This window comes from Periplaneta americana, chromosome 17 (assembly GCF_040183065.1).
Source record: "Periplaneta americana isolate PAMFEO1 chromosome 17, P.americana_PAMFEO1_priV1, whole genome shotgun sequence".
NCBI classification, from domain to species: Eukaryota; Metazoa; Arthropoda; class Insecta; order Blattodea; family Blattidae; genus Periplaneta; species Periplaneta americana.
In genome coordinates, this window is record NC_091133.1 from 26,954,881 (window position 1) to 26,982,697 (window position 27,817).

The 27,817-nt window shown below is 35.1% G+C and overlaps 1 protein-coding gene across 1 annotated transcript in view; it reads right to left on the reverse strand.

The window, feature by feature from the left end:
* Window positions 1-27,817, reverse strand: part of LOC138693202 (retinol dehydrogenase 13-like) — a 544,367-nt gene that overhangs the window by 24,906 nt on the left and 491,644 nt on the right. The window contains exons 6-7 of the mRNA XM_069816972.1: window positions 14,288-14,453; window positions 4,553-4,661 (exon numbers count right to left, since the gene is read on the reverse strand). Of these exons, the coding sequence (XP_069673073.1) occupies window positions 4,553-4,661; window positions 14,288-14,453 (275 nt within the window). The remainder of the gene's footprint in view (window positions 1-4,552; window positions 4,662-14,287; window positions 14,454-27,817) is intronic.

The following is a 27,817-nucleotide window of genomic DNA, read 5'->3' on the forward strand; positions in this document are numbered from 1 at the left end:
TACACTGAAGTGGAAAAGAAGTTAAAGGAGGTTATCCAAGAGCAGGTGGTGTTAAAATCGATAGTTAAAAAATGGGAAGATGATAGTAGAATTAATAACATTGTAATTTATGGTGTTGAAGAGTGCAATCATGAAAAAGGAATTGATACTGGTTACGTGGTGTTAGAATTATTAACTAAGTATTTCAGTCTAAACTTGGACATAAGTGCGATAAATAACGCGTATAGAGTAGGTAAGGGAAATAAAAGACCAATTATTGTGAAATTGAACAGTTACTTTATCAAAGAACACATCATTGCCAATACGCATCAACTCAAAGGCACAAATATATTCATACAAAATGACTTTGCAAAAGAAATTAGAGAGAAACGAAAGAAGTTAATTCCAATATTAAAAGAAGCTCGAGGGAAAGGATTTAGGGCAACTTTAGTTAAAGATAAAATGAAGATAAACGGAAACATAGTTAACGTAGAGTCCTTAAATAATCAAAACATTGAGGATTTATTCAGTTGCGGTAACAAGAACAGAAATAAGGAAATAGAGACTTGTGGAAATAGAGCATCATCTACACCACACGTAAACAGAAGAAGTGCATCACGAAACAGGACGTCTAGAAGCGTAGAGAGGACTAATAAGAATAGTAACTCATCAAGTGGGCAGAAGAAATCAGAAATAACAAATAGAAGAATTGATGAGCTTACGGGAGTGAATGATATTAGAGCATACCTAAGTAAACTAGAGAACACTGTTTTCACAGACCCCTTTAGAAGAAAGAAGAGTGAAGAAGGAAAACCTAGTATGGAAGAAGATGCTGGAACCAGTGTAGATGTTGTTTGGGGAACTGAGGCACAGACTGAGAGAACGACCAGTGAGGGTAGGCTGAGGCGCGCAAGTGAAAACTCAACAAGGAGAAGCGATTGTGGATCAACCAGCAAAGTCAGCGCAAGTGAAGAGCAATTTATAAGAATGCCACATGCCGTTGGTAGTCCGGGGTGCGCGAGAGGAAGGGCTACAATATGGAGGAACTGTGCGTTACCAACCGATGGAGTAGGAGAAGGTGACGAACAGTTATTAAGAGGTAAATTGACAAATAGAAACTCTATCAGAAATAAAGTAGATTCAATCAAAACTATAGATACTGAACGAAACTACCTACTAAGAGATAGGCATCAGCAAAGACTAAATTTTCCTAAAATTAGAAACACTTATTATTAATTAAATTAGATAAGCAGACAGGTTTTGAAAATAAGATAGTATTACGTCAAGGTTTTAAAATAATAAAAATTGAAAATGGAGAATTAAGGCAGTTATTAATGTATTCAGATAGCTATATTATTTAGTAAAGGTTCAGAAGATAATTTTGACTTTATAAATTGCTTTACTAATATGTCTTAATTTCAATAATAATGCATTTATAATAAATTTAGTAGGCATTATAATAGTAATGAATTGATAATGAGTACATGCGACACAATAATGAAACTAAATTGAGGTTGATTATGTAAGCAACTTGTCAAGTTTGCTTTTAAGCAGGTATGCGGTAGTCTTCATTGAAGTTACGCAAACGTTTCTGCTGACAAGGAACTATTGTAAGAAATAAAGACAACCTACATATAGAATGTATCGAGTCAGCTAATTCAGGTTCATGACTTACAGTATGTCAACATCTGATCACCTAATTGGAATAATAAGTTATTATTAAAATAAGACCTAAATAATTACAATTAAATTGTGAAAAGGAGCAGATAAAATAAGGTTTAATGTCTTAATGGTTATCACGATTGGTTTAAACATGCACTAAAACCAGATGTAAGTGCAAGTTTGAACCAATACATTATTGAGATTTGCGATAAAATAATGAGTCTAGGAAATTGTATATTTAGTATGTAGAACTACATTTGTTTATAGATCTTTTGTTATATTATTAAGTTTTGTACCTGTGAACTATATCAATAAATCAATATGTCAATATGTCAATAAGTAATATGAATAAGAAAAAGTAGATTGATAGAAGTTGAACTCGGAAGAAAGATCATGGAAGGAATTAGTAATATTGTACAATTTAGAATAAGTGAAATTAATGATATTAGGTTAAATGACGCTTAGGATAATAGTATTTGAGGGTAGAAATAAGAGACTAGAGTTAACAGTGAAGAGAGAAATGAACCTGGTACAGTAGGAAATAATAATAAATTAATAGCCATGGGTAGATCTGTGTAAGTTGAACAGAGAAAAGATTGAATGAAGAGTAAACCAAAGCGTAAGGTCTTAGAATAAGCTGGATTTAAGATATGGTACTAGCTTCTAATGAAGGACAGAAGAGATGAATTACAGTAGAACCTTTATTGCCTGTGATAATGAAGGGGACGAAGTGAACTGTTAATAGAAAAAATCGGATAATCCGTACCACAAAAGGTTTTCATAAATTAAGTGCGTAATACAGTTTCGTAATTTCTTCCATGGTTTTTTGTTCGATTTCGTTATTCACATCTAGGCCTATATGTTCACTTTTGTGTATTCCTCTGCCATTCTCGAATCTCGTGTGGATATTTGGTGGCCCATATTCTGCAATTGTGACAATTCACTAGGCCACACATGTGCAAGGTTACTTCTTTGGAAAGCAACACATTGTTCATCAACCCTTCTTCTTTCGCAGCCTGCACAAAGTCAGCACACATAGCATCTCAGGCGGCATAGTCCTCTGGCTAAAGGTGATGCAGGACTTGAATGTGCTATGATTTCAGGTGCAGAAGATTGTGCAGTGTTTTCCAAATGATCGACTGTGGAATACTCATTTCTCTGCTAAGCCGCCTGGTGGAAGCAGATGTGCTACGTGTGATAGCATCCTCAATATGTGTCACAGTGACATCTGATGTGGATGGTCGCCTAGAATGTTTTTCATTGGCAACATTAAATGTCCTCTTCAATTTGTTCACTACCTTGTTTATGTTCTTCCTTTTGGCTCAGATTTTCGGAACCTATGGCTGAAGTCCCCTTGGACCTGTTAGTACATCCATCCATGCAAGCTTCTGTTTACAACTGCTATTCTTTCAAATTACGTGCAAATAAAAATTCAAAAGTAATTATTTCACATAAATGGGTACTTACTTTATAATAATCATATATATGCACTTATGTACAGACCCAGAAAGTGAGCATGCGGAGTATGTTATAAATGAAACTTGGAAAATTCAGGTGGCCCAAATTTTGTCTCAGAGTCTGTACATAATTATGGTATGTTGTCCTGCAACTCAATCCCTACAATTACATTAACACGTGTTGCAATGTTGCCATCTGTTCAATTTTATTTGTATGAAATTCTCAAAACCGTTCACAAACGACTACAATGATATTAGACTTTTATATTCAACTTCCTTTTCTGATTCATATCTCAAAACAACACTGTTTAGTTCCCTTTCACCCAGTATTGCCCTGTTCTTTACATAATCGTACATGTGTTATCATAAAAAACTGACTGAGTTAATCATATAAGTGCTACTTAAATTTAACAATCCTATTTATATTGGATTGGTGCATAAGTTCATAGTGTTTTTCTGCACTTACATTCATCTGCTGTCCGTGTTTCCATAGCAACCAAGCATTCATTTATACTACGAACTTACACATCATAACATTAATGACCACATTCAGAAGCACACATCAATGACTAGTCAATTAACAATTATATGCTGAATGCGAGTAAAAACAGAGATGAGTAATCATATGATGAAGAATCGGATGCCACTTTTTTTTTTTTTTTCAAAATTCGATTTGTATTGGTAAAGATGAAAAAATATCTTCATTCCTCACTTTTTTCTGCCTTGGTTCTATTGTCAGAAAAGGTAAAGACTGGTCACCTTCACCATATTTCCAATTAACTTCAAGTTAATCATAACATCATCCAAAAAAGGGTTTAAAATAAAGTTCGTTTTAAACTGTTTCATAACAACTTGCATAACCTAAATAATCATGTCAACTCAAAGAGTTGTCTTCTTCGTGCCTTCTTCAGAAAAACTCATCAAAACTAATCTGTGTCAAGTGATTGATGACCTAGTAATAACTCATCAATGTATTTAAGTTTATTTGTAGATCTATTTTCGAACTTTAACAGATCCTGAAACACAGAAGAAATATCACATCACCTGCAGCATGGACATTAATAATACGATGGACCTGGATTTATATGAACTATAAAGTAGTAGTGCTATTTGGTAGGTATATATTTATCCACGACCCCATTTGCATCTGATAACAGATATTTCTGGATTCTTAGCTGTGGTATGGGAAGCAATGCATATAATGTCCAATCACAGAAGCCTTTAAAGAAGACAAAACAAATTTAAGCACAGTGTCTATAGTTCAATAGGTGACTCCTTGCTTCCTTCAGGTATTATTAGATAAAGACTGGAAGATTTTGAACTTAGTAATGTTGTAAATCACACTTTCTTAACTGTAATATACACCATGCCTACCCAAAAATAGTTGATGTCATTTCTAGCTTACAATGCATATATATCCGGGTCCTAAAATCAGCAATAGGAATATAACTCACCTGATTTAAATCTTTCTACAAATTGAATTATGGACTTCTGTGATGCCAAATCACACGTTCTGCAATAAACATACCTATTTTTAGTCCTCAGAACAATATCTTCCCGAGCCTGCAATATCAGAATGGAATTATTACAATAAAGCAAGCAATATGAAACTGAACATACTATATTTCTTATTATCCATTTTATGTTATAACAACTAATCAATTGTTGTCATGTAAAGTTGTGTCCAGTATGTAAAACAGCAAAGTCGTCCACATCCATTCCATATTTCCTCCAAAGCTGAATAATTCTCGTTATTGTAAACAGCCAACCTTTATCGTGTTACTATGTTTTATTTCATCTCCCACATTGAGTGTATAGTAGAGAAATTTACTCCCTTCTCAAGGAAGTATGAGGAGAAGGAAGTATAAGCAAAATGCAACTCGACTATCGTAACTCAACAAAATGCTTCTATTTATGATCTAAATAAGTATTTCAAATACTTTGTGGAAGACTATTTAAATCACTGAGAAAGTGACACCTCAAAACCTATAGATACTGTGTGACACAGAAGTCAGTTGACAAATGGGAAACATTACTAATTGTAAAATAATAATAATAATAATAATAATAATAATAATAATAATAATAATAACAATAATAATAAATAATAACAACAATAACAACAACGATAACAACCATCATCATCCTGGCAGGTTACAGTCCTAAAAAAACTGTTACAATCTACAAAAGTTTTCTTGCCATTTCTTCACAAGGTATCCTAATGATCTCTATTTGTAATTCAAGATTGCCCTAGGGATTCTTTCTCTAGACATCAGTTAACATGTTGAAGCTAATTATTTTGATACTTTTATATATACTCGTATTTCAGTATTGGTTCCATTTCAATTTCATGTAAAATGTCTTCTTTTATGCACCTACATAGTACACCCAGCTGTTCGGCTCATGAACTTCATCACTAGTAGCTATAATTCTACTTTCATAACTACTTTTCCGTAAAGTACAGGCTTCATTCTCATAACTAAGGATAGGATGGCCAAACAGAAAGCTTCAATCTAATACTATGGCCCAGAACCTTGTGTTGGCATCTCTAACTATATACTGTGTTATCAAATTTCGTTTGTTGAAGTCTAAATATGTAGATTTAATAAATCTTTTCACAGAGTAATACGTAGATTTAGTAACAGGTCTGTAAGTAGCAGTGCTGTCCTTCTTTGTCAAAGCATCCGCATTCCTGTTTCCCAGGATTCCACAATGGGATGTGTCCTTTGGAATACAATTCTTTTATTGAGTGTTAGTAATTGAGAGAGCATTTTAGTTATTTCTGCTGTTTGAGATGAAGGTGTGTGTCTCGAGACTGTTGATAGAATACCTGCTTTGGAATCTGACAATATAACTGCATTCTCAAATTTATTGATGTGGCATAGAAGATACCTGAGACTTTCACTTATTGCAATGATTTCTCCATCAAAACTTGTTGTTCCATATCCAAGAGATCTAGAAAATAAGAAGAGACAGCACGTAACACCTGCACCTTATTTCCTGGAGATCAAGGATCCGTCGGTGTATAAATGAAGCCAGTTTTGTGGAGGGTACCTAATAACTTATTAACTGTCTCTAAAGACAATTGTTTCATTATTTCAGTGTTTACTTCTGATTTCAGTATTTCTTCTGTTAAATTTAGATTATACTCTATATTTAACAGAGTTAAAGGGTTTGGTTTAATTTGTAAGATTTCTTTTAAATTCGGGATGTTGATTATCTGTTTTAATTCTCATATTATATTATATTTTTTTTTTACAATTACACATATATAAAAACTAAATATAAACATTTACATAGAGATAAAAAATTTTACAGGAGAAAAAGTTCGTCCAAAGGGCTGGACTCTGGAAGAGTACCCAAAACACTCATTGCATTTCCGCGTTGAATAGCAATACTTAAGTGTTGACGCAAATAAGTAGTGCAACGGCGATCACCAGTAATGGAGATCAAAATTTGGCCGATTTGAGATACCAAAACTTTAGCGTCATGACTCCAAGGACTGAAGGTCTCCACAGCAAATGGGACAAAGATATTTAATTCTTGAACCATGGATATGAAACTTTGAGTTTTTAATCTGCAGAGAGGACTAATTATATGAATGCAAATTGTTTCCTGGTAATCTGATAAGTTTTTCATATTGAATCAGTGCTTTTTCTTCTATTGTCATTTTGAAGCTGTTAAAATTAGTGAAGAATCTCATAGAATATATTCGAGTTGTTTTGATTCCACCAGTAATGAGCCTGAGAGCTTGGTTTTGAACATAGTCTATTTCGTTTATGAAAGGTGAAGTAATTAAAATTTCTCCACAATATGTCAGCACTGGCTGTATAAACATTTGTATGTAGACTATGGAAAATATCAAACAAAAAAAAATCTTAATAGTACTATAAAGTCTTAATTCTGTGGTGTTTGGGTAAAGGGGGATGTCATTTTTTTGTGCATATGGAATTTTGTTTCCCACATGAACATACAAGTCAAATTATACAAGTGAGTGTGCAAAAATCAGAAGAATACTAGCAGTTGATGTGTTTTATTTGTGTAGAAAATTATTTGCAATAAGGGTCCGAAGTTTAACTTTTATTTAGCCTACCTACAAACTCATTTTTATGACTTATCTCCCTTTACCTAAACAACATAGAATTATAGTCACAGTCTAGTTGAAATATATACAGAACAGGTTTTTTTTTAATATGGCTGGCATTATGGTCTTAGAGTCATTGAATTCATTCAGTAGCAAAAGTGTTAGAAACATATTTTCTTAAAAGAATATCAAAGTCGAAATCAGAAGTAGTAGGCTACCATTTTATCAACTCCAACTCAACCTAAACTGCTTCTCATTGCAAACTACATTGCGTGTAATGTTTTCAACACAATAGTTTAGTTGAATAACATACCAAGATTGAACAAAACTAGTGCATCAACTACAGTATATCAGACACTAATTTTCTAATTAAAATTCAAACATAATTAAAGAATCTACTAAAAACAGTGACCCACATTTTCTATACATTGCCGGTGTGTAAAAATGTAACATTTCGCTAATTAACCATAATATGCCATTGTCTCACACATATCGCTTTCCCACCCACAATGATCCCACATGTGAAAATATTGCATTTTTGCACTTTACTCTTTCGTAAGAAATTACAATATAATTTTATAACATTTCTTTCTTTAATCATCCTAACTCCCTTCTTACTCCTACTCCCCCTTTCCTCTCCTTTCTTCTTACTCCCTCTTCTTTTCTTATTCTTTTCCTTATTATCTGTTTTTTCTATTCTTACCTAAATCTTCATCCAACTTTTCATTTCAGTACATATATTTTATGTTAATTCATCTTATGTGCAGCCACCAGGATTCAATCCAAGAACCTTTCGATTTATAGTCAGATGCTTTACCACTATGCTATGAAGCTATTTGAAAGACTCTTACTTACTTATGGCTTTTAAGGAACCCGGAGGTTCATTGTCACCCTCACATAAGCTCACCATCAGTCCCTATCCTGAGCAAGATTAATCCAGGCTCTATCATCATATCCCACCTCCCTCAAGTCCATTTTAATATTATCCTCCCTTCTACGTCTCGGCCTCCCCAAAGGTCTTTTTCCCTCCAGTCTCCCAACTAACACTCTATATACATTTCTGGATTTGCCCATATGTGCTACATGCCCTGTCCATCTCAAACATCTGGGATTTAATGTTCCTAATTATGTTGTGTAACTTTCTCCATTCTCCTGTAACTTCATCCCTCTTAGCCACAAATATTTTTCTAAGCACCTTATTCTCGATTATCCTTAACCTCTGTTCCTCTCTCAAAGTGAGAGTCCAAGTTTCACAACCATACAGAACCGGTAGTGTAACTGTTTTATAAATTCTAACGTTCAGCTTTTTTGAGAGCAGACTAAATGACAAAAGCTTCTCTACCGAATAACAACAGGCATTTCCCATATTTATTCTGTGTTTAATTTCCTCCCGAGTGTCATTTATGTTTGTTACTGTTGCTTCAAGATAATTGAATTTCTCTACCTCTTCAAAGGATAAATTTCCAATTTTTGTATTTCCATTTTGTACAATATTCTGGTCATGAGACATAATCATATACTCTGTATTTTCGGGATTTACTTCCAAACCTATCTCTTTACTTGCTTCAAGTAAAATTCTCATGTTTTCCCTAATCGTTTGTGGATTTTCTCCTAACATATTCATATCATCCGTATAGACAAGCAGCTGATGTAACCCATTCATCTCCAAACCCTCTCTGCTATCCTGGACTTTCCTAATGGCATACTCTAGAGCAGCGTTTCTCAAACTATGGTCCGCGGACCACCTGTGGTCCTCGAGTTCTGCCCTTTTGGTCCTTCAAAAAAGACAGAAGAAAAAATAAAATTCAAACGAATTGCATATCACACTATAGTCGAAAATTTCAGAGTTTCGAAATGATACACGGCAATCGCCTTTCACTTTTTCTCCTAGTACTAATATTTTATGAAATTTCTTACCCTACCCATCTACCCACTTCCCACCCTACTCTCAGCAACAAAAGAGGGATTTAAAGCACTATGAACTATGAACGTGGTGTTTCTCGCCATCTTTTCTCTGCTTATCTGGCGCCGAGCCTGTAACCCAGCCAGGGACCACCCGAATTCACAACAGAGGACCAAAGTACCGAACATTTTCATGTATTGATGACTTTCTTAGTAGTGTTGCCGACACCCAGTCTGCACATTGAAATAGACATGTACTGTATGCTGTACACCAATAATAGAACGTGCCAAATTGCATCTTTATTTGCTGAAAATCGGACATGTTTTTGCATTAAGTTTTTTATTTGTTTTTCCAGATGATGGTACTCGTATAAGAAATTTTAGACTCCACCTATTTTAAAATCCGACAGGTTTACTTTTTACACTTGCGTGTTTCGTCTCCAAATGCCGTTTCAATTTCGTGGCTTTCATACATTCTTATTATAATATCAATTTTTGTTTTCCACCTGTGCTTATCTTAATATTTGGATTTATATTAACGTTTTCGACACTCGGTGTGTGTCATCTTCAGATATGGGGTCTATGTCATTGTGTGTTGTGAAGACCTAGCTTCTTAATTATGTTGTGGGTTGTTCACTTGTGTATGACCTTTCATGATTTCTTAATTTAGCTAAAATTACTATAAGCAGTGTGTGGTTGGTTGTTATGATTCTGTTAAATTCTATCTTTTGAAAACCCATATAGGACAATAGAAAATTATGTTAAAACCATTATTATGACACATAAATATAAACAAGTAAAATATATACACTATAAAAACACTGTAAAACACTGTATACACTATATCACTTTTATCACATATATGGTTGGCTGTGTTGGCCTGTTATATCGTTACAATTGGGTTGTTTTTACTGTTCTTGGTAAAAACTGTCTTATTGACGCACTTTCACTGATTTTCCATAGTATTGTATGTTGGAGTTTTTGATGTTGTTCAAGTTGACTACTGTGAATCGTGGATCCTGTTATTGAGTACTTAGACGTATATAATACAAGCTATTTTCTGTTGAGTCCGCTGTCTAGTATGGCCCTGCGTGTAATTTTAGCTGATGTTGGAGTGTTCCTATGTGAGCTTATCGGCATCTCCAAAATGAAACTAACTTTCATACATTCGTTTAATAGCACTTCGTAACAAACAACGCACAGAGGTTTTGGTTCACTCTCATTGCCACACCAAGTAAATCCAAGTTCCAAATAACTCTTGTCATATTTACGAAAGTATTTTTGCTTTGAATAGCTACCACTAGGACTAGATATTTCTTTAATGACACTTATAATCACTGATATTAATATATTTTTTCACACCCAGCTTCTGAACTATTAGCACTAGACCTATCTAAGTGAAGCGTATCATTATGTTCCTTTCTTTTCAAAGATCCGGATTGAAACCAGTTTTTCATTATGTACAATGGGCACTATTTAAAAGAGACATAGACAACTACTAGCGTGTACCACATAAGAAGGATTTTAAACAACTAACTGCTAACAGGCAAGCGATGAATCAACAATGCACAGAATTTGTTATAAGTTACTTGTGATTGGCTACAAAAATATAATTAGAAAAATATTATAATTAATTAATTCTATTTTAAAATATAAGTATACTGGTATTAAAATATGCTACAAACATGATAAATTTGCTTTCGAAGGAAACAAGAGTAAGGTGGTCTACAGAACTGTTCTGACTTAAAAAGGTGGTCCCCACTTCAAAAAAGTTTGAGAAACACTGCTATAGAGCAAAGTTAAAAAGTGATAACACATCTCCTTGCTTTAGCTCGCAGTGAATTGGAAAAGCATCCGACAGAAACTGACCTATACAGACTCTTCTGTATGTTTCACTGAGATGCATTTTAATTAATCAAACTAGTTTCTTGGGAATACCAAATTCAATAAGAATATCATATAAGACTTCTCTCTTAGCCAACTCATATGCCTTTTTGAAATCTATGATGTACCGTACTCTTATATTCCCATTTTTTCTCCAATATCTGTCAAATACAAAAAATCTGATCAACAGTCAATCTATTACGCCTAATACCATACTGATGATTCCAATAATTTAATCTACATATGGAGTTAATCTCCTCAAAAGAATACTGGACAAAATTTTGTATAACATCAACAAAAGTGATATTCCTCCAAAGTTACTACAGTTAGTCTTGTCCCCCTTCTTAAAGATAGGTACAATGATGGACTCCTTTCATTGTTCTGGTACAATTTCCTTTTCCCTAATAGCAAGTACAGGCTTATAAATTTCACTAGATAATGCGCTTCCACCCTCTTGTATTAATTCTGCTGGAATTTGATCAATACCTGGAGACTTGTACTTTTTCAGATTTTCTATCGTAATTTCGACTTCAAAAAGTGTGGGTTTAGGTATAAATGACTCAGACGTTTGTATTTGAATTTCGTCCTGATCATTTCTATTTGGCCCATGTACATTTAGTAGTTGCCCATAATAGTTTTTCCATCTGTTCAGGATTGAATATGAGAGTCTGCAAGCAAGTCGCCATTCTCATCCTTGATCACGTTTACCTTGCCTAATATCCATTCTTAAATTCCTTTATGCCCATATGTAAATCTCGTATGTTTTTATTCTTATTATTTGTTTCTACTTCATTCAGTTTTTCCTTCAAGTTATCTCTCTTTTTTATTCCTAAGTGTACGACTTGCTTTTCGTCTTCAATTGAAATAATTATCTCTGTTCACTGCAACTGAATCCTGTAAGAATTTCAATTTTGCCTGTTTCCTTCTTTCTACTACCGTGGAACAAGTAATCTCCTATATGTAATATGTTGTTCCCATCTAACATAACCACCTGTACTCCCAGAAAGTGTAATCTGTATCTAGCTAGTTCTTTTGCTACTAATGTTACCCCTCGTGTTCTATATAGATTTGTAACATTCCAAGTACCAAATCTCATAACCTTATTCCTTTGCTGTGGTTGTGCCAGAGAATCAGTCCCATTCCGAGGCTTATTGTGTGGTTTTGTAACAAACTGTTTTTGCGGTGATGGGTTGTTAGCCCTTCGCCCAACCCCAAAACTGGAAGAACACCCCTCCTCGGCTGTCCACAACTGCTTATTCAATATGTTCGCAGCTATCTTCCATATTTGGAGGCCGACTCCTCTATCTGCAATTTGAGAACGCACCATGCTGTGGTGATAGGGACCCACAATATATGGATTTGGAAGACTCACTTTAAAATATTCCATTTAATATTATTTGTTGTTTATAAATACATATCAGTAGATGACGCCTGGTTAAAAGCCACTTCCTGGAACTACTAAGGTGAGTATAAATTGCTTCGTGTTGGCTATGTCTCAGTCTAATTTGGAATGTAATTGTACATTTGTTGAGGCCCCACATGTCCCCACACTTGGGGCTATTGCCCCCAAACCCTATTAGTGTATAATAAAATTAAAAGACGACATTAAAACCAACGAAATACATAGAGACATGTGGTATTTCCAGTGGAACGGAATGAATCTGTGAGAGGTAAAATTTAAATTCATAAATCAAATGAATTTATTGATTTAATAAATAAACTATGCTGTAAAGTAATGAAATTATTATTGCCACATTTTACATTACTTAATCCACTGATGAATACTATCATTTAAATAATCCCTATCAATGCAATTCATGAAGATTATAACAACAGATGAACTATTTAGAGAATTTGTGAAAGATGTAAATTGTGAATATTTAGTGTACAGTGTCACCGTTTAATTTAAATTATGGTCCGTAACAGTTTAATACATTTGTTACCTTGGAGGATCTCTTCTCACTTATTATGAGTAACATTCTTTTATTCACACTGTAGCTTTATTTATACAGTTAATGCTCTATCTAACCACTGAATCTCATCTCATCTTTTTCATTACAATTTCGGCTTTTGTTTTAGTTATATTAAGTCAATTTTAGGCCTACATTTAAAATACTGGTACTAGTAAAATTAACCCCTTACCACATGGGGCAGTCTTGCACACACTGGTTTAATATTCAAATAACTTAAGTAGTTCTTTCTTTCTCAACTGTTGACACATATGATCAAATCCAATTCTTGACTGTGTGCCATATCTGTCCCAGTATGCAGTTTGAAATATTATATGCTTATATTATAAATTATATGAATATAAAACTGGTATGTGCCATATCTGTCCCAGAATGCGGTAAGGGGTTAATTTTGAAATATAAAATCATTTAGCCTATAATAATTTCACAATTTCATCAAATTATTTCTATGTTCTCTAATGCAATTACACTATCAGTGTACTGGTAGAACACAATACACTATCAGTGTACCAGTACTGAATATCATAGGCCTATTGATTTGCATTATTCGAGGTAATGGGAAAGAAATTAAAGTGTAAAGAGAGTGCAAAAGAGAAAATAAGAAGATCTAGAGAAAAAATTAAGAAAGCTCCCTAAAAACATGTGGAAATGAAAATAAAAGAAAGAGAAATATAGAAACGGCGAGTTCAAGAAGATAAAGTACAAAACTGCTGGCACTATAATGAGAGATCATGAGGGAAGGAATTTAAGAATAAGATGGAGAGAATAGACTAAGATATCATGCACAGATGAAACGTCAAAGAGAAAACAAAAGCAGAATTTACTCCTCCTCCTAGTCCACACATAAATTATAATGAAGGAGAAGAAAATCCAAGGGACAAAAAAAAGATAGTGGTTGAAAGAGGAGAAGAAATCTCATGGGCTTGAAAAATAAAATACAAATCAGGAAAATAAATTACAAGAAATGACAAAAGTGACATGCTCTTCACCTCTTATCCGATATCTAATTTTCTCCATGTTTTCCATTATGACTCCACTCCATTATAATATCTGTATACTCAGTTACTCTGTGAATCCTCTGTTCATACCACTATATAATTTTATTTCTTGTTTCATAAATAATAAAGAAACAATGTAACCATCCATATTGTAGTTCAAAGGAAGAAACATATAGCTTATATAAAATTAATTTAAGATGTTTTGTTAATATTTTATATGACATTTTTATCTCCTAAAAGGTACTTTTTTTGTAGAATGACCCATATACACTACATCTTAATTTACCACGTTTTAGACATATTAATTATATTACAGTCTTCTGCAACAACTTTCCAAAAAAATTTCCTTACCTCTTCACATTTTTTCGCGTCTCTGCATGCCATTACTACATGTGCTCCTTGCTTTGCTAGCTCCAGTGCTGTTTCTTTTCCAATACCTGTATTTGAGCCAGTAATAATAACAACTTTCTTATCAATGCGATTGGATCCTTCATACTTTCTTCCACCAGTGTAGTCTCTGAAAAGTAACATTAAAATCAGATATCAATATTCACCACTGTCATTTATTTTCGGAACTACGCGAGTTTCACTCCACCATGACTACCATTAATGTTGCGTTTGTATATAATTTGTAAACATACCAAGAAATGGTAGCGAAGTACTAAACATTTCTTATATATGCTATGCAAACCTTATCTAACGCAATGCATAAAAATTCTTACAACAAGAATAATCCTAACTGCTCTAGCCTACATTATGACAGACGTAAGATCCACAAATGTCACACTTTTCCAATTCTGTAGATGGAAGGCGTTTCAGACAAAGTGAAGTCAAGAAGGGAAATGGATTTTTGCAGTTCACTTTGTCTAAAGAAACACCTTCTATCTCCAGAATCATTTCATTGTATGTTTACAAATTATATACAAATGCCTACACTAATAATATTGGTATTCGCAAGAAATTAGTTCAATTAAATAAAATGTGTCTCAGTAAAATGCACAGCAGAGTCCGTATAGGCCATTTTCTGTCTGCGGGCTAATGCAAGGAGATCCACTATCACCTTTACTTTTTAACTTTGCTCTAGAACATGCTATTAGAAAAGTGCAGGAAAACGAGGAGGGTTGGAATTGAATGGGTTACATCAGCTGCTTGTTTATGTGGATGACGTGAATATATTAGGAGAAAATCCACAAATAATTAGGGAAAACATGGAAATTTTACTTAAATTAAGGAGATAGGTTTGGAAATAAACCCCCCCCCAAAAAAAACAAAGTATATGATTATGTCTCGTGACTAGAACATAGTACAAAATGGAAATATAAAAATTAGAAATTTATCCTTTGAAAAGATGGAAAAATTCATGTATCTTGGAGCAACAGTAACAAATATAAATGACACTCGGGAGGAAATTATACGCAGAATAAATATGGGAAATGCCTGTCATCCAATCTGCATTCAAAAAAGCTGAAAGTTAGAAAGTTCTGTATGGTTGTGAAACTTGGACACTCACTTTCAGAGAGAAACAGAGGTTAAGAGTGTTCGAGAATAAGGTGCTTAAGAAAATATTTGTGGCTAAGAGGGATGAAGTTACAGGAGAATGGAGAAAGTTACACAACATAGAACTGAACGCATTGTATTCTTGACCTGACATAATTAGGAACATTAAATCCAGACGTCTGAGATGGACAGGGCATGTAACACATATGGGTGAATCCAGAAATGCATATCGAGTGTTAGTTGGGAGACTGGAGGGAAAAAGACCTTTGGGGAGGCCGAGACGTAGAAGGAAGGGTAATATTAAAATGGATTTGAGGAGGAGGGATATGATGATAAGGACTGAATTAATCTTGCCCAGGATAGGGACCTATATCGGACTTATTGAGAATGGAAATGAACCTCCGGGTTCCTTAAAAGTCATAAGTACTAATGTTCCAAGAACTTATCCACACTTTATTCTATTCTGGGGTCATGCCATCACTAATACTTGTCCAGAAAGTTTACATACAACCCTGTCCATGTTTTTTATGACATGACTTCTGCCATATTCTGAGCCACTACCTCTCCAGACTCACCATTCATATTAATTACAACATTACCCCTTCCATTTCGAACAATATTTCCCATGGACATCTCAAGCCGACTACCAAGATATCAAAAAGATCAAAATTGTTGTTCAAGCAACAGCCACAACAGCTCAGTGTAAGCACATGCGACTGTGGATCCAAGGATCGATGCTTCGACCTATCTTAGGTAAGAAATTTATAAAATAATTAAAAAGCTGTGTGCAGTTGTACCTTGTGATTACAGCAATATCACACAGACGGTGACAGCAAAATGAGAGAGAATTAAAAGAAAGGGAAGATGAAAAGAGTGTGATATAACCTTTATTACAGATCATGCCCACCAATTCTGCATAACTCACTACCACTGCCAACTGTGTGTAAACAAATGGTTTTATTTACAAATTGTTAAGAAATTATTACAAAACATGCATGGACATATATTTACATGATATAATTTTGAATTAGTGTCATCATAAAGCTCTCAAATACATTCTGTTTTTGTATAGAGTCTCGGTAAATAATTTTGTGTAGATATGACGGGAATAATTCAAAAGACAACACAAACTGCCATTTCAGCCTACATTTTGGTTCCATTCACAAATTCTCCATGTTTTGGGTGCGAGTTTCAGCATTATCGGGATGAACAAAGTTGCATTCATGGATTATGACTGAGTGGATATACAGAGTGGAAGTGAAATAACCCTGTAGATTTTCAGAGCGAATAACTCAGGTTGTATGTAAACAAAAAAGTGTATGCAATATTGGTGAAAAGTCCATAGTTTTATATAAATCTGGCTTTAAGGTAGAAGCTCCCTGTGAAATTATTCAGTCCATAGTTTCTCTCAGAAAAAAATGTTTTTTTCCCAAATGTTTAACACGTTCTTATTCGGTAACAATTGCGAGTTGAATTTTTGCCCATATGGAGAGAAAATCTAATAAAGAATCATTAATGTTTCTGGTATATTTCAATAGGGTGGATGTATAGAAGGGTAAAATCAATGGTGAAAACACTGACAACAGCAAAGGAATGAGAATTCTAATGTGACTCCAAAATTTAGTTTCTTTCTTGTTTTGCGCAAAAGAATTTTGTGATTCTTACATTCAAAACAGAAAAACTGGTTCAAACAACAGTATAAAAACTTCTACAGTCTATTAAGTCGTCATTGTATTCTCTGAGAAAAGATTCAGAATTTGACACAATTCTAAACCAAAATCAAGAACTTTGTGTTCTTTCAAAAGGAAGATGGTGGGTGAAGGAGAAGGCAAATAAAAAGTGTAGAAAAGTTAGACATCAGCAAACAAAAATTCACCAGCCTTTGCCCAGCGTATATGCAAGATATAATAAAAATCTAAACTAACCTAACCTAATCTATCACAGATTCGTATATGCAAGACATAGCGTGAAATTTTTGTGATGTCACCAAAGTTATGTTGCTATTACAGAGGAAACAGCAGTAGGTGTGGAAGCGTAATAAGAGGAACAAACTCAGCACTAGTTTAGCCTTAATATTAAGGTGGCCAGAATTTCAGATACAAAAAGCAGGACCAATCCGTCTAGTATTAACACAATTTGTTAACTAGGCCAAAGATTTTTTTTTTTTTTTGCATAGCCCATTAATAATCTGCAAGTCACTTAATGGCAGCAATCGCTTTTACTATGAGAAAAAGTTTATACAATACATTAGTGAAATAGTTATGGGATACAATTAATGCATGTCAGTAATTAAAAAGAGGTGTATTTATCAAATCATATCATCAAACCACTTTTTTACTTTTCATGCCAAAAATCATCATATTAACATCTGAAAAACAAAAACAAAAAAATACACAATATAATACATTACTGTTGTCTTGCTATGACGCAAATCATATGGAATTCTTGACAAGTCATATTCAAATTACACTTTGTTATTATCATGTGGTTCAGTGTTTCTGGCTTTAACCGAGATTTTTCATCTGTCCACATATTATTCATGATTGAAAATACCCTCTCTGTTGGGGCATTTGTTCTGTTGTAACTTAGAAGTTTGGAATATTCAGTATCAATAAAATTACAAAACTCAAGTTTAAAGTTAAAGTTATGTTTTATTTAACGACGCTTGCAAATGCAGAGGTTATATCAGAGTCACCAGATGTGCCGGAATTTTGTCCCGCAGGAGTTCTTTTACATGCCAGTAAATCTACTGACATGAGCCTGTCCCATTTAAGCACACTTAAATGCCATCGACCTGGCCCGGGATCGAACCCGCAACCTTGGGCATAGAAGCCCAGCGCTATACCAACTTGCCAACCATAAAACTCAATCAAAGAGGCCTCATGGACAGTGTAAATATGGAAATATGAATATATTTTATGAATTACACTTTCAACACATACTGGAATACAGTCCACAGCAGTTTCTATTGCATCATTATCAATGTGAGCACTGCAACCCACTCCAACAATTGATTTCTTAAGTGTGTTTTGTACAATGGAATACACATTATTTGAACTTTTTTGGCATGAACCACCAAAGTTACTACTCGTTGCTGTAGAGTAACCACAAACAAACACTTCCTGCACACTTGATAACCTCTTTAAATAAAAAAGTATATCCTCCCTGCTTTGAAAGACCATTAAATGCCACCAGCTGTAACAGAAATGGTGAAATTATTATATATTTCACAAAATTAGAAAAAAAACGCAGGACTTTTCGCAGGATAATTTTAAAAAGCCTCTTCACGAATCGCACTATAGGGTGTTAAAAAAAAGCAGTATCCTGCAAAAAGCGGGACATCTGGTCACCCTACTTAATATTATACTGAACATAAACAATGAACAGAAACAGTCTGTGATGTAGCATGGTGGACTGCACAGGCAGCAGCATTAAGACAACTGTGTAATACAATTTTCGGTAATTATGAAGTTTGACTACTGTGCGGTTTTTCAAATAAGGACTCTTGGTTATAGGGTAGTTTTATAAGTTGGAAACAGTGTTTTGGTTTCTATTTTTCGGAAATGACGGAAATATGTTTTTCAATTAGTAATTTATTACAATTTATACGGTTCAATTCGCCAGGCGTTACGTTTGGTGATTCAGTTTCACGGCAGTTGTTGTGATTGGTCTAGCGATTGCAGTATTCACTGATGTCTTTTGTCTCTATGACTTCGATGGGAGTGGATGGAGGAGAGGCTTGCGACCTCTCATGCAGTGCCAGCATGATCGTTACGTGGATTTATTTTCTCCTACACATTCCAGATGAAATCAAGATCAAATCAAGAAGTTCCCTTTGTGCTCCAGTTACATATCTTGCATATACGAAGGTTAGGTTTGGTTAGTTTAGGTTTTTATTAACCAAGTCAGTTGCACATCTTGCATATACAAAGGTTAGGTTTGGTTAGTTTAGGTTTTTATTAACCAAGTCCGCACATTTCGCATATGAGTAGGTATCATCTCAGAGCCAAGATGATCCTGTTGCGAGGCTCACGTGTGCATAGTGTTTTGTGCACAGGGTGTAGACTGTCTTTTGTCGTTACGACTTCAATGGGAGTAGATGGTATACAGTATCCATGGATATCCAGAGTACCACAATCCTTCGTGCTGGAAATGTCGACTAATCAACCATTGTTATACCAGCAAGCGCTTTTTGCCATATACAGGCAGGGTGAGAAATAACGGGAGAAGGGGGGGATTTCTCCCCCTGTTGGAATGTTATCCCCATCTCATAAATTCATATTAAGATCGCTGCCAGGGATAACTTCTATCCCCACTCACAAAATATAATTGTTTTAAAGTACAGTACAAAGTAAGCAAAGAAAATAATACTGATGTATTACCATCACCGGCAAGCTAACAACAATCAATAACTTAGGAATTACACATCTTATCTTAAGCCTGATCATGAATATAATTATTATAATCAAGATGCAACCAAGCAACTCAGTGCAACCAAGCATTGAGCCGTATAGAATGAGGATAATAATAATTTTATGTCTAGTATTCCATATTTAGGATTCTATCCCCCCCCCTCTTCATCAGAAATCTTAATTCGCACCCTGTATACAGGTGTATAGGAAATAAATGTAGCCTAAATCACAGTCAAATATTTTTAATTTTAAGGGCCACCAACACTGGCCTAAATTGAGTTTTATTTTAAATGTTTCTATCCCAAGCATGTTGAAATGGAATAACAATGGCGACCGAATAGCTGATTGCGCTACTCTAGATATCCACAGACTCTGTGGGTGTAGAACGGGTGAAATAGAATTTATTAGATTGAGAAAAGAATTGCGTGAGTTCCTAATTAATCATGGTGTGTTCTGATAGTTGTGCATGTGGATAGGGTGACCAGATTCACAACGATAAAAAAGAAGATACAAGGCTTAAAAAACGAGGACATTGTTCGAAAAAAGAGGACAGAAAATATATAATTAGATTTAGGCTTAGGCCTATATTATACTTTAAATTACGTCAGTATCTATTTTATTAGAAAATGTTTACAGTACAGATATTTAGGCTTATATCATATTTAAAAGTATGTTAATATCTATTTTATTACAAAATAATTATGAAAAAACTTAGTAATAATGATTTTACAGTTAGTAGTATTACCAGTATTTATTTATTGGGTCTATATGACTATAGGATATCGGTAGTGTGTTTATGAGAATATATGTTGGCTAGATTGGAGAATGGGGCGATGTCATGTGGTCGACGTATGTGAGAAGGTTAGTGGGTTAGTTGAGGTGATATCTCAGTGACATGAGGTCAACTTATGTGAGAAGGTTAGTGGGTTAGTTGAGGTGATATCTCAGTGACATGAGGTCGACGTATGTGAGAAGGTTAGTGGGTTAGTTGAGGTGATATCTCAGTGAGTTTTATTTACTCGTTGTGTTGGTTTACGTCGGCCATGTTGTGACGTCAGAATCATTTGTCAAACTTAACGAAAATTAAGCCATATCCTATAATAAAAGAATCCCCAATTTATCATAGAAGTTAAGAACAAAGAATATTTTTTGTATTTACTGAATTTATTTTATTGGGTTATTTTACGACGCTTTATCAATATCTAGGTTATTTAGCATCTGAATGAAATGAGGGTGATAATGCCGGTGAAATGAGTCCGAGGTCCAGCACCAAAAGTTACCCAGCATTTGCTCGTATTGAGTTGAGGGAAAACCCCGGAAAAAACCTCAACCAGGTACCTTCCCCCACCCGGGATTCGAACCCGGGTCACCTGGTTTCGCGGCCAGACGCGCTGACCGTTGCTCCACAGGTGTGGACAGTATTTACTGAATTACAAATTTTTTAAGTAGGTTATTTTACAACGCTGTATCAACATCTTAGGTTATTTAGCGTCTGAATGAGATGGTGATAATGCTGGTGAAATGAGTCCGAGATCCAGCACCGAAAGTTATCCAGCATTTGCTCAAATTGGGATGAGGGAAAACCCCAGAAAAAAACCTCAACCAGGTAACGTGCCCCGATCGGGATTCGAACCGGGCCACCTGGTTTCGCGGCCAGACACGCTAACCGTTACTCCACAGGTGTAGACAATTACAAATTAAACTAGAATAACAAAATTGTATAGTGATGAAATTACCGGATATTCAAATATTTTGTGATAGATTAAGAGAACTATTTACAAGAAACCATGTCTGAACGAGTCTCAATTACTGACCAAGTGCCTAGTAAGCTTGCGTTTGAATTCAGTTTTATTTCGACAGTCCCTGATGCTAGCAGGTAGCGAATTCAGTCTTGGCAGGGCTATTGTGAAAGAGGTTGAGTTAGCTACATGAGTCAAGGGAACTATAATAAAATTATTAAAGAGAACCCAAAATATCTATTTAGATTTACATTCGCACCTCGATTTACTAGCAACCTCTGAACAACGACCAAAACAAGGAGGAGCAAAGGGAGTTTTATGATCGTTGGAGCCACCTACAGGCAAATTACTTAAAAAGGCGTCAAAGCAGATAATTTCAAATATCAGGCATACAATTTACGAAAAGGACGACATTTCTGGACTTTTTTTAAAATCCGCCCGGACCCCGGACAAAGGCCTAAAAAGGAGGACATGTCCGGACAAAACAGGACGTCTGGTCACCCTAAGATTTGAAGACCCTATATTCACCACTTCACGTTTAATTGCCAAGTTGTAGAGCTTATTATATTCCCCGGTAATTAGGATTTTGAACAATTATTTTCAAACTTTCATTTTCGCCGAATTTTACCGTCGTAAAAACGAAAGAAATAATTTCAACTGTCGGAAATCACCTACAACAACGTAACCTAACCTAATAATGTTAACATCGTTTTTACGACGGTAGAATAGAGCGAAAATGGAAGTTTGGAAAAAAAATTGTCCTGAAGTAAACAAACTATGTTCGCGCGCTGCAATTAGAGGACAAATCACGTTACGTATCACAGCGGAGTGATACAGTGAAAATAGCCATTTCGCATCAAATGTTTGTATCTTGAATTCAGTATGGTATAATTGCCAGTAGCGGCAGTTTCTCTTGGATCACAAAACAAACAAACCGTATCTTTAGACTGCCACGCTACTGAAATAATTTGGGACGCTAAAATACCGGATTACCTCATTGGGATAACATCTTACTTCATAAGACATGCCAAACCAACGCATGTCGCAGCTGCACTAATATAAACAACTTTTTTCGAAGGATTCCAGACCATTTTCCGATTTTCTTCTTCTTCTCCTCACTTTATCTAACGACGCTGTATTACCTATATATCAGGAATTTAGCGTCAATGGCGGTAATTTACACCACCATTCCCCATGGGCCATGCTACTATATAAAATTACATCGTTTCTCGTTTCCAGTGTCGCCAACACATAAAGTGTATCCCCGTGAATCTAACACTTGAAAATCCGTCAGAATCCGTCAAAATAAAAAAAATACCCACTCGTATCCATATACAAATAAAAAGCAAATTTTAACACAAGTTACTTACCAATCTTGACTGAAATAATAATTCATCCACATCATCTGCCTTTAGTTCTGCAGTTGATGTGCTGGATTGATCTGCGTTGCCCCAAAAATCAAGCAATTAAAAATAACAGCAGCTAAAAAAGTAAAAAGACGATGTAAATCGTAATTTCCGTCATAAAATCCGTCACCAGTCAAAGCCATTCGTTTGCCGTCCGTTGAAATTCCGTCAAAACTGATGGAATTTCCGTCCCGTTGGCAATAGTGCTTGTTTCACTACGAGCATCCGTACCGTTGCTTACGAGATTACACAAGCTGGCGCATAGAGCTTGAAAAACGAGTCTGAAGTGGTTCCCTCGTAATGCCAATTCCGCCGCTCGGAGCGCTGTTCTGCCCTATATATTCATAGCAGAACACTTAAAAGACATTGACATTTGGGACATTTAAAGGATTCACCATTGCTTATTAAATGCTTCGTACAATATTTTATGGACAATAGACGTAATTTGCAAACTTCTACTCCTCAATTATATTACAATAAAAGGCTGTCATTCTTGATATTAAAACATATTACATATAAACTGAGGGACTGTCTGCTCTGTACTTCAGCTCATACACCAAACATTTCCGGAAATAAATTAACTTGACATCTTACATATACGCACTATAGTCTACCCTTTTCACCTAATATTATTAATATTGTTATTAAATAAGATATTGCAACTAATTAAGGTACTGCATTATCTTTAATTTCCTTGAATTCATAATTAAGCATTTGCAAGAAAGCGTAACTTTTCCCTATCTTTAAAAAAAAATACGAACGTCACAATAATTGAGAAGTATAATTATTACGCGATTTTTTCTTGTAATCTTGTAATCTTGTGTAATCACGTAAGCAACGATCCGTACACACTCCTGCCCAAACCATCGCTCCACCACCTCCATACGGCACATTTTCGGAAATGCAACACTGTGAAAATCGTTCTCCCCTCCTTCTCCAAACCCTTTCACGTCCATCAGGTGAGCACCAAAGAGTTTGTAATACTTACTAGAGACACATACCCGTGAGTGGCAGGCAAGAAAAATGTCACAAATTGAATCGGCTAGCATCCGCCATTAAAGGGAGTATTTGCGGCGCGAAATTCGAAAACAGTACCACAATACATTGATGCAGCCTGGTAATAGACACTGTTTTAAACATCTTTTACAAAGGATGAGTCGTGATGAAATAAACATCAATGGCAGAGGAGCGCTATATTTATTAAAGTATTATAACGATTCATCTTTGGCGATATTCTAAAAAAATAAATTAAATTACCCATATACACTCGGGATAAGTGTGTGAAATATTGAATAATGGCAATGTCAACATTAATTTTCAGTATTACTAGTATTGTTTTAAGGACATAATAATGGATATTTACTGTAATATTTAAAATGATCTATATTTCAGTCCTTTCATGCAAAGGAAGAGGAAGGTATATGGTGCTTAGAAAATATTTAGTGGTGAAATGTGAGATCATAAAAATTCTGGAAACTGATTTAAAATATAATGAGAATAAATTTTATCACAAAACAATCTATTCATTGTGTAGCTGATGATCACCAAGTTAGAGGTCAATACAGACTTTTTAATACAATTAGTAGCGGTAATAGTAGGCCTAGGTGTAGTGGTAATAGTAGGCCTAGTAGTAGTGGTAATAGTAGGCCTAGTAGTAGTGGTAATAGTAGGCCTAGTAGTAGTGATAATAGGCCTAGTAGTAATGGTAATAGCAGGCCCAGTTTTGGTAGTATTGGTAGGCCTAGTAGTAGTGGTAATAGTAGGCCTAGTAGTAATGGTAATAATAGGCCTAGTAGTAGTGGTAATAGTAAGCCTAGTAGTAGTGGTAATAGTAGGCCTAGTAGTAGTAGTAATAATAGACCTAGTAGTAGTTGTAATAATAGACCTAGTAGTAGTGGTAATAGTAGGCGTAGTAGTAGTGGCAATAGTAGGCCTAGTAGTAATGGTAATAGTAGGTGTAGTAGTAGTGGTAGTAGTAGGTCTAGTTTTTGTGGCAATAGTAGGCCTAGTAGTAGTGGTAATAGTAGACCTAGTAATAGTGGTAATAATAGGCATAAGAGTAGTGGTAATAGTAGGCCTAGTAGTAGTGGTAATAATAGGCCTAGTAGTAGTGGTAATGGTAGGCCTAGTAGTAGTGATAATAGTAGGCCTAGTAGTAGTGGTAATAGTAGGCCTAGTAATAGTGGTAATAGTAGGCCTAGTATTAGTGGTAGTAGTAGGCCTAGTTTTTGTGGTAATAGTAGGCCTAGTAGTAGTGGTAGTAATAGGCCTAATAGTAGTGGTAATAGTATGCCTAGTTTTGGTGGTATTAGTAGCCCTAGTAATAGTGAGACCTAATTAGTAGTAGTGGTAATAATAGACCTAGTAGTAGTGGTAATAGTAGGCCTAGTAGTAGTGGTCATAATAGACCTCGTAGTAGTGGTAATAATAGGCCTAGCTAGGCCATCAGCTATATTTTCATTAATTTCTTTGCATTTAATACAACCAAAAACTAGAAGTACATGCTGTACAAAATGAAAATTACATGATTAATTCATTTATAGTGAAACAAAACAGTTTTAGACATAGTCTGAGGATTTTCTTATGCACTCTGCTATAATAATCCACTGTAATGTGATGGCACCTAACCCTTACATACATTGTTGAAATCAACCTTATAATGTGTTTCTGGAAAAACTTTATCTAAGAAATATTCCGACATTCTGTAAACACATTCAAAGGAGGAACTGCATTTGGAACATTCTTCCAAATATTAAGATATGCATGCTTTCCTGGGCATCCTACAATAGTAACTATGTTCGAACAATTATTTGCGGCGCAGTATTTCACCATTTTCTTATTATTTCCATTCAAGTGTATTTATATTTATTCGTACTCCTCAATAAGCATGAACTGCTCGGACTCCTGGCGAAGCATCAACTCCCTTTAATGGCGGCCGAACAGCGGTTCAATTTTGTACGCGAAACTAGTGCCGTTGGTGTCTCTAGTTATATATTACAAACTCTTTGGTGAGCACACATTGAAACGGGACTCATCGGTGAACAGAACACAGCTCCACTGTCCATTTCTCCAATCCCTGTGATCATTTGCAAAACGCAGTCGTTCAACTCGATGCATCCTGAGAAGTCTGGGACCAAGTTGCAGGTCTACTTGATATCAGTCCACTTGCTTTCAACCTCCTTCTAACTGTTTTGGCCGAAATTGGGCGTCCATGCATGTTAACAAATTGCTGGGCTACACTAGTAGCTGGCAGGTTGCGCTCCCTAAGAACTCTCAACACCATATACCTGTCTTCATTTGGATTTGTAGCTCTTGAACGACCCGAACCTGGTCTTCTTGTATATTCTAGGGTCTCTCTATACCGTTTTATGGCATCATGGGTTGTGCTTCTAGCCATATTAATAACATTTGCAATGTAACGTACACTGCGTCCATCATCGTAAAGGGCTACAGCTCGAGCCACATCTTCAGGTCGCATCTTGTTTTAAGACAAATGAATTGGTCATTGCTAAAAGGCCCTTTCTCCGTATTTTTGCAAAAATGAGTTGACTACAGATTCAACATCCTTACACATAAATACACAATCTGTGCTAAAAGGACTTTCCTCAAGCCTTCATACACACGCACAGTTGAGCATTTCATTTTTCGTGTCATGCTAAAATGCCCTTACTCCAGGATATAGGGCCTTCTAGCTGTGAACTTGTCATTTAGCGGTGTTTTCATCTGATGACAAACCTTCATACTTACTATACTATCAGCTATCTTCATTGTTTGAAGCGGTCTGTTTATTCTGCTCTGATCTTTATTTGTGTTTTAATACAAATTATTGTATTATACGCAATTTCGGCTAATTAAAATGGAGACTGAGAGTTTGAAAAGCAAAAAGAGATGTAGTGATACTTCCAGTTGGAAACGAAATATATTAAAGAAAGCCAAAGTTAAAGGCACTGAACATGTGACTTACTCTGGAGAATTGGTGGCTGAAAGACGAACTGGTGAGGATTGTAGGTAAGTTCAGAATATTTACACTGAATCACTGACGTAAATGAATATTGCATAAAAATGTTATTTCCTTAGGCCACAAAAATCTTTATAGGCTATATAAAATATTTATGCATGCACAAAAATAAAGTCACTCATTAACTGGTGGCCCATGTTTTACAAAAGAGGTCTTTCTGTAGAATCTTTTGGTAGAAAGGTACCTCGGTGTTCGAAGTTGTCATTCGCCCCTGCGAGTTATTATGACTATATGTATAATGCCACTCTTCCTCATATTGTTTCAACATCCAAGTTCATTGATGGTTGTATTAGGCATACCTTTGCTCTTTGTCTACCTGGAATTGAAAACATAGTCCTTCCCCAACGTCCTACTTATGATGAATTGATTGCAATCAACCCAGACAAAATGCAGGATATCAAGAAAATTCTATGCTACATTCCCCATGAACAGTTACCTTAGTATGAGAAAGTTGTAAATTCTCCACTATCAGAACATAGAGAAAATACAGAATGAAATCGTCAAGTTAGATTTAAAACAAGGGCCTAAAACTTTGTAATACGTAATTAAAATATATTTTAAGAAGGGAAATATACTTTTAATTTGAAATAATGGTAGTTTATTTAATTTACAATCCTGTATTTTATTACAGTACTCCATTTTTAACCAAATGTGAAATTATTTTCAGTTCACTGCTAAAAGGCCCTTAAATTTGAATTTTTAATTAATAATATTATACAAACTACATATGACAACAAAATAAAAATTGTGCTTCCAGAAAGCACAAATATACCTTTATGATGGACAGTCACCACATTGCTCTACGAAGA